Raw genomic sequence first — 14,513 nt, forward strand, 5'->3', positions numbered from 1 at the left:
TAGATTCAAGTTTTTCAAATTTGGCATCTCCCTGCCTTTAGGTAGACGGGGAGGGGACGAGGGAGAAATATACCAATCCCTGATGCATCCAAGCCTGTGATTGGCTACTAATGGCATAATTGAGAAACTCTCTTTTTGAATATTGGAAGCCAGTTGGTGGACAGCAGAGATTGCCACAAGAAACTAAATGATGAAAGTGATGAGTGAGTGATATTTGGTGGACTATATCGAGAAAACCCTTTTGTATATTTTTTGTGGGATAATGATGAGGAAAGGTTGAACAGGTTGGGCTTATACCCATTGGAGTTTAGAAGAATGTGAGGTGATTTTATTGAAAAATTAAGATTTTGAGGGGACTTTACAGGGTGGGTGCTGGGAGGATGTTTCCCAATGTGGAGTTTCTAGAACTAAGGGACACATTTTAACAATTAGGGGCCTCCCAAATAAGACAGAAATTAGGAGTCTTTTTTCTCTCTCAGAGGGTTGTTAACCATGGAATTCTCTTCCCCAGAAAGCAGTGGAGGCTGGATCGTTGAATATATTCAAGGCTCAGTTAGATTTTTGATCGACAAGGGAGTCAGGGTCATGAGGAATATACAGGAAAGTGGAGTTGAGGCCTTGATCTTATTGAATGGTGGGGCATGCTCAAGGGACTGAATGGCCTACCCTGCTCCTAATTATTGTACTCTTTGTAGTATAACGGTGTTTGGCATAGCAAAGGTTAATGTGGGACGAGAACAATACCACCCACAGTGTGATGTAAAGGGCCTCATGACAAGGGTCAGTCAGAGAGTATGCAGAGACCTCTGTAGAAGTAAGCATGAAGTTAGCTTCTTATTTGGGTTATACCTTGTGTATATATGTAAATAGTTATGTATTACCAATAAACACTACTGTTCAGCCTTACAAGCCTCTAAGAATCTTAGTGAGACCTACTGAACAAACACTTAACAACATTCTTGCGTACTTCAAATATAATGGCACAATTCTGGTACATAATGCATTTTATGGCACTGTTGATTATATAGATTTAGGTAATAGATAGCCTAAAGGTTTTACCTTTTATTTTTTTCTTTAAATATAATGTGAAACATAAACTTGCTGTGTCTAAATTGGCAATTTAACAATTTGCTAATGACCAAATAATCCATTTTTGTAATGTTGATTCAGTGATAAATATTGATCAGGACCCTGCAGGGAGAACTCCCCCTGCCCTCCTTTGAAGGTGTGGCCGTGGGATCCTTTTTCACACATCTGAGAGGGTGGCGGGGCCTCAGTTTAAAGTCTCATGTCAAAGACAGCACCTCCAATGTTGCAGCAATCCCTTGGTGCTGGCACTGAATGTAGGCCTAGATTTCAGTCCAGTTATCTCAGTGGGACTTGAACCCATGACTTTCTGACTTGAGCTGTCACCTGACTGAAGGAAGTCCCTAGTTTTGAGATCTTGGGTAGAATAAATTAGAGTAGGAGGATCATTACTGTGAAAGAAAAGATGCAGCACAAGTATCTCTTTTTTTTGGAAAAAGCCGGAAAATATGTATGTGTCGCAGCTGATATTTTTCTGATGCATGTGTGGGACAAAGCTGGAAAGTCTGAGCCCTGACTTCATGTCAGCTTGGGAAAGGGCAGGGAGGTGCAACTGTATTTTCTTGCCGAGTCTCCTTTGTATCCAATCTCTTGTTCTCTGAACAAGAAACCTATTTACAGACATTAAAACATGCACAGCAGTAGGCCTGCGAAAAAAATTGTAGTCCCTGTTCTTGATTACTTTCAAATTGAATCAAGTCCAAATTGGAACTGGATCAAACCACTCCGTGTAACAGTGGCCCTTGCTGGTTTGGGAGACCAATACTGTGGTTCACACTCTGTTTTCCCGTCATGTAAATAAACTTATCTGTCTTGATGGGAGTTGGAACAAAGGTTTATTTTTCAATTTCAAGCCAATTAGTTTCTTAGACTTGTTTAAAAAAAAACTCTTAAGAGTACATTCACTTCTTGTCATAGATATTGAATCACACTAACATGATTTTAGTAATGAATGAATAAAAATTGTAAACATTTGAAATTTGAAATACACGGAGGCTATGGTCGAACATGAAGAGCCTAAATTAAAGAAAGTTGATTGGTGAATCTTGCAAAACTATGATGTTTTTAATTAATCCTGTCTCATTACACATGACCAGGTCCAAAATAGTCTGCACCCTGGTTGGTTCCAGAATGTATTGTTCTAAGAAACTGGCCTGAATACTCTATGAACCATTTGATTTGTCCAATCGATGTGAATATTGAAGTCACCCATGATTATTGCAGGAGCTTTCTCACAAGCCCCCATTATTTCTTGATATATACTCTGCCCTACTGTGTAGTTACGATTAGTAGGCCTGTAAACCACTCTGACCAGCTTCTTCTTTCTGTTGCTAATTCTTATCGCCACCCAAACTGACCCCACATCTAATATCATCCTTCATTCACAAAGCTTACCCTACCCCTTTTTCCTTTCCTCTTGTCCTTCTAAAATGTCAAATACCCTTGAATAGTCAGTTCCCAGTCACCTTGCAACCACATTCTCTAATGGCTATCAAATCATACTCATTTATTTCTATTTGCATTATCAATTTATCCATCTTGTAATGAATGCCACGAGCATTCAGATAAAGATCCTGTTCAGGTGTCAGGTTCCCTCCAATTCAACAGTGGTTGTCTGGCTGCAAGAATCATTTGTCTAATTAAACATTTTAAAATGTTATAGAAACGGTGCCTCCGTGCTTAACTGCCCGACTCGTATTTACCTTCTATTGCAGCCTGCTGCTTCCCTCAAGCTGGAGGGCCTCTTAGTGGCCCTCCAACTTCAAAGTTTCACCCACCACCCTTAATTGGATGGAAAAACTGTCTCCTTGTCAATTACTTGGGTGTTCCTGTGAAAATTTCAATGGGTGACTGTTTCCACCACTCCCCTGTCCATGAGTGGGTTCGAGACCCGGAAATAGTCTTGACATCTGTTTGCCACCCGCAGAGAGAAAGTCCTGCTCCAAGTTTGGTTCAAGTCATGAGGAGATGTCTTTAACCCTGGCACCAGACAGGTAACATAATTTTCAGAACTTCCCATCATGGCTGCAGAGAACTATCTATCCCCTTGACTATACTGTATCCTTTCACTACCACATTTTTTTTCACCCCTCTTCCTAAATGGCTTCCTGCACTATGGTGCTATGGTCAATTTGCCCATCCACTCTGTAGTCCATGTTCTCATGTATATAAATAGCAGATACCTTATACTAGTTGGTTAAAGTGAAGAACCAAGGTTGTCACTACATCCTGGATCCCCATATCTGCCTGACTCGCAGTCACACTCTTCTGTCCCTCACCATTGACCAACTCTATAGCTCTAATTAACCTAAGGGGTTTTACTGCCTCCTGGAGTAAAATATCTAGGTAACTGTCCACCTCCCTGATGTCTGCAATTGCCACGAGTTTGGACTCCAGCTCAACCCCACTGAGCCTAAGTTGTTTGAGCTGCAGACACTTAGCGCAGATATGATTTCCGAGATCACAGTGCCCTCCACAAACTCCCACATGTTTTAGTCATGGCAAAGCACCTGCCCTACTTATTAAAGTAAAGCAATACTAGGTTACAATTCTAGCTAAGAAATAAAAGAAAAAATATTTACCAACTCCTGGAGTTAAAACAAAAATAATAAAAAGCAGCAATATTTCCCCCTCAGCACTGACTTCAAACTTCCACCAAATTCCCACATTCCCACTTAGTTTACAAAGCACTCTGTTCCATGATCACTCTCTGCTTCACATTCAATTATAGACCTGAACATGCCAGTGTCATTAGGATAGCTGATTTCTTCCCGAGAGACACCTGGAACATCGAAGTTTAGCAGTGCAAAAATTAATATTCACCCTTGAATTATAATCACAGGCCAGAATTTTATACTCATGTGGGGTCAGGCATGGGGAAGGCGTAAAATTGATTGGGATGGCAGGCGCTGCTATGTCCGTCACCTGCCCACCTTTGCTGATGCTTAACCAGCAGTGGGGTGGGTGCTGGGCGGGCTGCCAGTCCTTGGGCCAATTGAAGCCCTCAAGTGGCTACTTATAGTGCTTCTCCTACTGCTGCTGGTATTTTACCTGGCAGGCTTTACCTCTTAGCCTGAGCTTTGGTAGAGAGGGTTCGGGGGGAAGGTGCAGGGCCCATCCTGTTTGGGCACCCTGTGCCCAATGGAGGGCCAACTGAGTGCAAAGGATCACAGCTTGAACCCCTCCCAACCCACCCCACCCCAGCCCACCCAGCCTCCCAATCGCTAGTGGTAATTGGAGCAATTAAAGTAAAAATTGAGGTCCCAATTTTAAACCCCCATGACTGATGGGGCATTGTGTGGGAATTTAAATAATATCATAGTACTCACCAGAGCCCAAGGCAGGCAAAGGCCTCATTGAAATTCAAAAGTCAGGGTCTAATACTGACATTCATTTTAATCGGTAGGTAGTGATGTTACTACCTTGGCAGGGAAACCCATAGCCAACAGTTGGCAGGTTCAAGAGAAGGTTGAAAAGATCAGTTGATTTCTTAAAGGTTTATTTTGGGCCAGGTGGATGAAACGTCTGAATAGAATAATGTGATAATTAGATACCAATAACAGAAATGGGGGCATATTAATGCGTAAAGATTAAGTGAAAACAAAACATCTTTTATTTTCCAACTTATTCTGACAGAGACAAAGTAGTCAGAATTTCTCTGTACATGTGTGTGAAAGATATTTTGTTAGCATCTATTATAACTCTGTAATGATCATTGATTTCTGAACTTTGTATTTTCCAGGTTCTTTCATGGTAATTTTATCAAAAATAGTCAAGTAAATTTTAAAGTCACTGGCCTCCACTTAGTGTTTCATCACAGCATTGTGCTAGAGATCAGGAATATGACAGTGACGAGATGGAACTGCAATCCACATCCCCTCCATCAATATTAATATAAACACCTAAAATAAATATTTAGGAAATTTGACATTTTGATTCATCCAGATTTCCTCGAATCAAAGCAATGATTTTTTTTATCATCCATATTTTTTCTTTATCCATTGCACACACATCATGCTTCATGCTTACTACTTTCCTATACTTTGTCTTTAGTACTCATCTTAATCATGACATCTGATATTTTGTAGCACCAAACGCAAAAATGGGTGGAACAGTGTAAGGCAATGCACATCCCGTGTTCTGACGATTTCCATCTGACAACTACTTTGGGGGATCCTGTAAAAATTCGATCTTGGAATATTGCTGGATTACCTACTGACAATTTTTCCATTGACAATGGTATCATCATATCGTAAGTAGCAAACAGTTGATACAAATGAATGATACCAAACAGGTGGTACTGTTATGGGCAGGAAGAGGGTTAATATAAACAGCACTAATTTCTCCCCTCATCACCTGTCCATAAACAGAAAGGTGTTTTGATTTGTTTCCCTCTTTATAAGCAGTGGTGTATTTCCCCAACCCTTGGTTTTTGTGCGATCCAAGTTTCTATTAATAACCCCACAGCAAACTTGAGATAGGATGGACTCAAAGGGTTAGTTTAATTGCATACACTCAAGACGTGTGAACGATGTTCACAAAGTCACCTCCGCACTCAGACAGTAAAGAATGGGATAGAGAAAAGAAGGTTTTGCAGTACAGAGACCACTGAGAAAATAAATATTGGCTCATGTAAGTTCCAGAGTCCAGAATCAAAGTCTATTGAAGTATTTCTTCATGGAGGTTGGCGGGCTGAAAACCGATGTTGTAGAATTCACTTTTCTGGTGGTGTTGATTTCACAAGATGAGATAGGTGCACAGAGATGAATCAGTCTTGTAGGTGATAGCATAGAACTTCAAACAGAAACAGTGCAGGTGGGGCTAGGTGTTCAACCTGGGCAGAGCTCCTTTCTGTGTAGCTGCTAGTCAGATGTTAAAGAGCAAACTGAGCTGTTCAGCTCAGCAAGGCAATATTACTTGTTCAACAAGCCAGAGGCCTATGTCACATGACACCCCCCCCCCCCCCCCCCCCCCCCCCACCCCCCTCCCTCTCCACCAGAGCTTCAACAAAAGGATGTGTAACCACAGTCTGGAACTTGGCTGGGCTAAATGTCCCAGCCATTATGAGTTGAAAGGAATGTTTAGGGCCCTTTGTCTTAACAGACCAAGCCTGGGTTATCAGATGCCTTTGTATTGTTCTCTTTGAAGCTGAACTGTGCAGTCCCCAGGTGACCATTAGTGGCTTCTCAGAGATAACGAGGTGTGAGTTTTCCTGAAACTGCAGAGTGGCTTCTTTTGTTTTAGGGTCCCAGGCAGACAGAGGTTCAGCCATGGTCCAGTTTTAAAATTAAGGAATAGCAATGAGTAAATGTATATTTCATAGAAGTATAAGGTTTGAGGTCTTAGTCCCTCACAGTACTGATGAAGCCTCACAATTAATCATTTTGCTTGAAGGTTGCTTCCAGAATTTAAAAATAATAATTCCCCAAGCAAATCAAGCAGTATGAGGATTATAATTTAACCTTGCAGAAGTATGATTTGCTTTAAACACATTAACCTGATGTTTCCTCCATATTTGCACTGGCTGACAGTTGGGGGGCTGTAAAATTGGGTGGAATGGTGGGGGCAGTGTGCCATCACCACCCGCTTTTGCTCTTTTTTACTAGTGGAGGCTTCCTAAGAGCCTCTTTCTATCTCCAACAAGAGACATTCTAACCATTGCCCCTTTACATTCAATGGCATTACAATTGCTGAATTTCCCCCATTATCAACATCCTGGGAGTTACCATTGACCAGAAACTGAACTGGACTAGCCATATAAATACAATGGCTACAAAAGCAGATCAGAGGCTGGAATCCTGCAGCGAGTAGCTTACCTCCTGACGCCCCAAATCCTGTTTACCATCAGCAAGGCACAAGTCTGAAGTGTGATGGAAAACTCCCCACTTGCCTGGATGGGTGCAGCTCCAACAACACTAAAGAAGCTTGACACCACCCAGGACAAAACAGCCTGCTTGATTGGCACCCCATCTACAAACATTCACTCCCTCTACCACTGACGCACAGTGCCAGCAATGCAGGAACTCACCAAGGCTCCTTAGATAGCACCTTCCAAACTCACAGCTGCTACCATTTAGAAGGACAAGGGCAGCAGACTGATGAGAACACCACAACCTGGAAGTTCCCCTCCAAGCCACTCACCACCCCGACTTGGAAATGTATTGCCATTACTTCACTGTCATTGGGACAAAACCTTGGAACTCCCTCCCCGGCAGCACTGTGGGTGTACCTACACCACATGGACTACGACGGTTTAAGAAGGCAGCTCACTGCCACCTTCTCAAGGGCAACTAGGGATGGGCAATAAATGCTAGCCTAGCTAGTGACACCCACATCCCACGAATGAATAGAAAAAATATATCACAGGGATATTGCCCATGCTACACGCTGAGGCTGCCACATTGCTTGTTGGCTCAGGGGTGCCCTTACTGATTGGCACACTGTGCCCCACAGAGAGCCCTCCCAACAAAAAGGCTACTTCTAAGCTCTCCGTTGCCACACACCCTTGGTGGGCCTGCCTGACTGGCCCTGACAAGCCTACCCCACTTACCTTCTTCTCTGGCCTCCATTGCTCGCTTGGTCTGAGGAATGTTGCAGTCCCAGCAGTGGTCACCTCTCCTGATGGCACTGCTGGGACTGAAGAGCTGCCGGTTCTCTGATTGGTCATTGGAGATGGGACATCCTGCCTCAGAATGGCGTAAGCCATGACCTGAGACAACTATTTGCCTGAGCCGTGCAAAATAGCATCGTGGCTTCCATAGCTGGCAGAGACGGGCTTTCCCCCTGCCTTCCAGACCATAAAGGGACTTTGTGCGGTGCTAATGCCTCCACATTATATCCCAGCCAGAGGTGTAGTTTACTATTGACACATAGACTGTCACTTGTAACTTTGATAAGGGTTGTTACAATGCTGTGGCAAGGGTGAAAACCTGACTGAAGGAGTTCAAACATGGAATTGCAAGAAAGATGGACAAAGGTTTGTGAATTGACAACATACTGAAGGAGATGAAAGGAATGGTGATAGAGATAGTTTGCAGGTAAGAAGGGATTAGGGTGGGTTTTTTGAAGGAAGAAGTGATGATGGCATATTTGAAGAGAAGGGGGATGCTACCTAAGGAATCACGACCATTAACAATATCAACTGACATGAGGGCTAGGAAGGGCAGTTAAGTGATCAGCAGTTTGGTGGAAGAGGATCAGTGAAGCAGGAGTTGAGTTACATAGACAAGCTGAACTTGGAAAGACATGAGGGGAGACAGGAGAAAAATTAGAGAAAGATATGACTCCAAGGCTAGGGCAAGAGTAAAGCCTAGGGGCTTTTTGGCTTGGTGGCTTGGGGAAGAGAAGGGAGCAGTAGAGGCAACTAATCAAATGGTCTCAATCTTAAGACAAGTAAGTCCATGGACCTCTCAAACTTATTGGATATGTGGATGGAAGGGGCAAGGGAAAGGGGTTTAAGAAAGCAACATTTAATTTACCTGTCTACATGAACTATACCCTCTTTCAAATAATGATCACCATACCTAAATGTGATTGTGCAATCTGCCTTTAGCTTTCTAAATCCTGGCATTTATATTATTCTTTCCATTTTGTTATATTGCTCTGTTTTCACCATTAACTTGCTAAATATGTCTCTTAAGGTATAATTGTCCTCACAAAATATCATGAAGATTAGATTCTGGCCTACTTTTTTAAAGTATGTTAAATAGTCATAAAATCAACCTATTTTGATACTATTATGCTGTTTTCTATTACAGTTCTATTCATATTACTTACAATTACATTCATTTGTAATAGAAAATCATAGCAAATCACACTTTAATATTGCATAAATCTTTTGGCTTCTTGTAGGAATGCTCGAAGATGGCCACTAATGATAGATCCTCAAGGCCAGGCAAATAAATGGGTAAAAAACATGGAAAAAGCCAACAGTCTTCATGTAATTAAGCTCAGTGACTCTGACTTTGCAAGAACTTTGGAAAACTGCATTCAGTTCGGCACTCCTGGTAAGTTACAGATATACAGTTTGTAAACACTGCCTAAAGGAGGTGCAATTTACCATAAAGGAAACTAACCTCTAAACCATACAATTGAATTGACACAGAAAAATAACTGGACTGGCATTCTTTCAGCACTTATATAAAATAGTGCATTCAAAATAACGGCATATGTTGGCAATATAAGTACTGTGGGTGAGTCATTTTGAAAGACAAAAATAAATTTAATCTGTTACTTTTTAAAATCACTATAATAGTATGGTATTCAATAGTTCATACTGATAACAATAAATGATTCACAATTCTCCTTTGCAATTTATACAAAGAATAGATAAAAATCAAGAAGAATCAGCATTTTGAATGAAATACTGTTCCATGTTTTAGAACTTGGGCATTACTTAGGGTAATGTTATCATCTAGCAGGAACATGGCCAGAAAAGCATGGGCAGTATGTGACAAAATTTCCAGTTTGCACTATCCATCAAGGAAAGGATCCAATTGATAATTTAAACTGACTGATTATTCCAGGCATATTGATTTTAACATTATGGATAGTTGCTGTATTGTGTAGCTCCAATTTACAATAAAGAGCGTCAAACTACCCTTGTTCAGAACAGCCCTGTTGTGTAGCATAGCCAATAGCTTCCCATGCTGTTAGTAATATTCTTCAGCACCTTGGTGAACGAACTTTCATGGGGTGTATGTAGCGCGTACCTGAATTTGCGATGAGTGAATCTGTCCATCAGGCTCTTTGCCTGGCATGCTGGAAAGGAAAATCTGCTTATTTTCCTTGGGCTGGTGCAAATCCTTCAATTGTACAAGTGCCAAACCAGAAATACATGGCTAGAATCTTCGAGTCGGCGTGTGAGGTCCCCCCTTGCCGACACGTAAAATGATGCGCGGTGACGTCGGGCGTGTGTCCCGATGTCACCGTGCGTCATTCAGATCCTCAGTTTGACAGGTGCGCACCAAAGTCAGCTGCGCGCCTGTTGAACTGTCAAAGGCCGATTAAGGCCATTTAAATTCCAATTAAGATAATTAACTGAGCTGCCCATCCAACCTTCACATTTATCATGAAATCTCATCCATGGGCAGGATGAGGTTTCATGAAGGTTTTTAAAGTTTAATAAAAGTTTTAATAACATTCATTGACATGTCCCAGCTCATGTGACACTGCCACATGAGGGGACATGTCTTAAAAAATTTTTTTTTTCTTTGAATTAAAATTTTTAAAAATCAAACTAATCTCCCTGAGGCAGCTCCGTGCGGAATAATATTTTGGCACAGACTAGAAGGGCCAAATGGCCTGTTTTCTGTGCTGTAGTGTTCTATGGTTCTAACCCCCCCGACGGGGAGAAAATTTTCCTCCATGTTTCTGTTTGTTACCTAAGTAAAATGTGTAGTTCTTGTTTGATAGTTTTTAACAGGTAGTGTTATTTCTAAAATTTTCAAATGATACAGATTTGATAACCTAGTACTGGCAGACCCTGAATGTAAATTTAATGAATGTACAAAATGTATACCTGCGGCAGTTAAATTTCTGTAAGACCACAGTAGAATTTTAGCATCAAAATATAAGGTGAAAAGTTTAACAATGTTAGTATCCGCCCAGTCTAAATGTAAAGTGTGCAATGAACAATTGCAAAGATGTATTTATAATTCACTGTATATACAACTTCTTAATGATGATCATAAATGAATAACATAAGTGAGCAACACTAAAATCTAAATTCATATTCACCATTGTTTGATCATGTGAGTATAAAAGATTACTGTATAAGACTGAGCCTCATGGGATAGATAATAATGTACTAATCTGGATAAAAAATGAATAATTAAAGTAAATATTTAGGAGCCCAATGGAAGCCAGTTGTTTGTGTGTCTCCCAGAATTGATGGTGGGGTGAAGTAGTAGCTGGAGTTGGATCAGAGGTATTTAAACATTCAGATTTTATAAATTAGGAACAGCAGCAAATAATGAGCACAAATATATGTATACAAATATAGGAGGATTTGGTGAAGTTGGGTGGAGATAGAAAAGTGATATTTTCACGTTTAGTGCAGGTAAATGAAAAGTAATGACATTTTGTTTAAAAAAAGGTAATGTGAAATAAGTACGCTGTAGAATATATTGGAAGTATCAGAGCAGGAGAGGTCTCTGAATGCTAGCGGATAGTTTACTAACACTAGCAGCCCAATATTTTTAGGTAATTATATAAACAAAATGTATGGCTATCGAGCAAATTATGTGGCACATGTGTCAAAAAGTGATCTTAAAATGTTGTGTAGCTTTAGTGAGACCTGATCTAGAGTTGTGGCTAAGTTTGTTCCCTTAACTTGGAAAAGCTATGTCATTGGACGGGATTTTCCAGCCCCATTGTGGCAGGACCCGCTATGGGAGATTCGGCAGCCCAGCCAAAAATCACCAACTTTTGGCAGGACCGGACGACCCTGGAAGTAGGAGGGGTTGGAAAATCCCGCCCATACTGTTGGAGATGACTGAGCCATGAAAAGTGCATACCTTGGGATGTTACTTTCTTGAGGAGTATAGGAGGGAGAACTTATAAATGTTTTGAAGATCATGAAGAAGATCAATGCAGAACTGGAAAGTATTGGTTCCAGATAAGAAAATTTGAAGTAAATATGCAGTTAGACAAAATGTGTTTAGTAAAAGGCTAATAAGCCTGTGGAATAAAGTGGAAGTGCAACTGTTGTACAGGAAACTTTTACGAGGTTTCAAAAAGGAAATAGTTAACCTCCTGTCTAAATGTCTAATCCTTGCTGAATTTTAGATTTGAGAAAATTGTATTGGAAGACCAGATGCACCAATGGTCTTTGCCTACTTTTGAAATATATTACTCCAGGCTTGAAGATCCTCTGTGAGACTAGTGGAATTCCTCAAAAAATGGCAAATATGTGGGTGTTTCTTAGCTTATAAAGTGTAGAACCTATTTCCACCCTTTACAAAACAAAAGATGGCAAGGGAGCCAAGGGCAAGGAATCCATATGCTGCATGTTCCTGCCATTCCGGCATAGTTGAGACCCAGCATATCATTAGAGAATGGTACACCAAGTGAAGTGAGGCATGTTGCTCTTCACTTGAGTAGATGTGGCCCGGTCAGATGTAAGTTATTTAAATTATTATTCAGCCCTGGTGCCCTGGCTCACAGGGCTGATATTTGGGGTCAGGTTGAGTGAAGCATGTGCACAGCCCATCAGGGAGGGTCTGATACTGTACTTTATGTCAATGACAGGTAGGCATCAGATAGATCCCAGCAGTGATTTTGCATTTGTTTGTTGTCTGTGAATGGGATGGCTTCCCATGAGTGTGCACATTCTGACAGGTGTAGTGCAGGAGAGCACCAGAGAGTGTGACACCAACCTTATCACTGAGATCATGTCCCAAGGAATTTGAGGGCCTGTGTTGCTATCAATACCGCAAATGTCAGAATTTTGTTTTAAAACTAGAGCATGTTACACTGAGAATCTAGTACAACAAAGGGAAGATTAATCTGTCACGGCATTACTCCAACAGGGAGATTGGAGTTTGTAGTCTCATGTTGCTAATTATTTGTAACTGTTTCTATATAATGCAGGGGTTTCATTCTCTGTCTTTGTGTTTATTTTGGCTGTGTTTAGAGTTCAATGCTGAAAAGACATCATTCTTGATTGCAGTATGGTTTAATGCATTTTTTTTCTTCTGATTGTCTCTCCAATTTTAATTTATAATATTTCTAACTGGGAATATACAGCAATTTGACTTTATGATGTTATCTAAAAGAAATGGTATTTTGAAATAGTCCTTCAGTACGCAAGGGGTAAACATGGATACAATAGATGAAATGGGCTGTTGTTACATATCAAAGAGCAATTACCTTACAAAGAATTATCTGTTATGAGCTCACTGTAGAACTAAATGTGGATCTTCTTAAGGACAATGTTAATGATTTAATTTTTCAGTTTTGCTGGAAAATATTGGTGAGGAGCTAGATCCCATCCTAGAACCTTTGCTGCTGAAACAAACATTCAAGCAGGGTGGAAGCTTGAGCATTCGACTGGGGGATTCCACAATTGAATATGCCCCAGATTTCCGCTTTTACATCACAACAAAGTTGAGAAATCCTCATTACCTGCCAGAAACATCTGTTAAGGTTTGAAATTTGACAAAAAATTGTATACTTTTTAGCTTTGGAGTACTGTTTAATTCCAGATCATTGTTAAATTTCCAGGCCATTTTGACACTGTCACAATTTAACTGTTGTACTGAATGTCACACAACAATTACAACATGAACAGCTACGCATTTCAATATATGTGTATAATAAATAATGTTATGATCTCTGTAGAGAGCAATAACTTTTACAGAGAAATTCAAACTTCAGCTAACAGCTGAAAGAAAAACACATCACATTTCACATTTTATAACTTTCACTTTATCAAATAACAGACAACACTATTGACTAAACACTATTTTCTTTTGTAGACAACTTGTACTTTAAACTATAGAAATAAACAGCTCCTTTTTACTTATCATGCATTGTATTTTCCATGGAACTATGGTTCTTATCACGAACAGTTCACAGGTGTTCCCAACTTCCAAAGGGTTGCTTCCTTTTTACTTTGCCAGCTGGTAACCTCTAATCACAGAACCACCTCCCATTTTGAGGGTTATGCTGTAGACTTCTTTCTCTAGCTTGAAGCTAGGCAAGTTTTCCAGCCTCTTTTAACTCCTCATGAACTCAGTCTTCAATTTGAGTGTGAGCTTACACTCACGTTCTATGCAGTGAACGACAGAGTCAGCAAATTCTCTGCTTAAGGTGCATGCCTGTTTGCTTCTTAGTTAGCTACTAAGACCACACACGACAAAACCACGATTACCGTCTGTCTACGATATTCCTGGGTTTAAAGGGAAGCCTGCAACCTGATCTCAAAATGGCTTCTTCCACCCTCTTCCCCATGGCAACAGGAAAAACATTAGCTTTGTATAAAAGTAGAAATGCTAATTAGTTATCCTTGATCCCAAGTATAATCTTAGAAGGAAAGGAATAATTTACAGCACAACTGTTTACAACTTAATATCCACAAAACTTTTCTAAGTCTTTGGAGACTTGGGGTCTATTCATTTTGGACTTAGAAACTGCTGTCATTGTTCCAAGTGTAAATATCTTGCGCCTCCCTCTCATAAGACAATCTGAGTCTTCCTCAGATCTCTAACAATTAAACAACATTTTTGATTCATTCATGGGATGTGGGCATCGCTGTCCATCCCTAATTGCCCTTGAGAAGGTGGTGGTGAGCTGCCTTCTTGAACTGTTACAATCCATGAGGTGTAGGTACACCCATAGTGCTTAGGCATATTATCAGGCAGACTCAGCACCTGTCACATGACCCCTTTTATCTACCCTACATTTAAAGTTACAGGGCAGAATTT

General features: G+C 40.6%; 1 protein-coding gene across 1 annotated transcript in view; it reads left to right on the top strand.

The window, feature by feature from the left end:
- Nucleotides 1-14,513, top strand: part of dnah7 (dynein, axonemal, heavy chain 7) — a 614,695-nt gene that overhangs the window by 411,088 nt on the left and 189,094 nt on the right. Inside the window, exons 46-48 of the mRNA XM_078551851.1 lie at nucleotides 5,175-5,338; nucleotides 8,938-9,092; nucleotides 13,043-13,233. Coding sequence (XP_078407977.1) covers nucleotides 5,175-5,338; nucleotides 8,938-9,092; nucleotides 13,043-13,233 — 510 coding nt within the window. The remainder of the gene's footprint in view (nucleotides 1-5,174; nucleotides 5,339-8,937; nucleotides 9,093-13,042; nucleotides 13,234-14,513) is intronic.

This window comes from Cetorhinus maximus, chromosome 11 (genome assembly GCF_964194155.1).
Source record: "Cetorhinus maximus chromosome 11, sCetMax3.hap1.1, whole genome shotgun sequence".
NCBI lineage: Eukaryota > Metazoa > Chordata > Chondrichthyes > Lamniformes > Cetorhinidae > Cetorhinus > Cetorhinus maximus.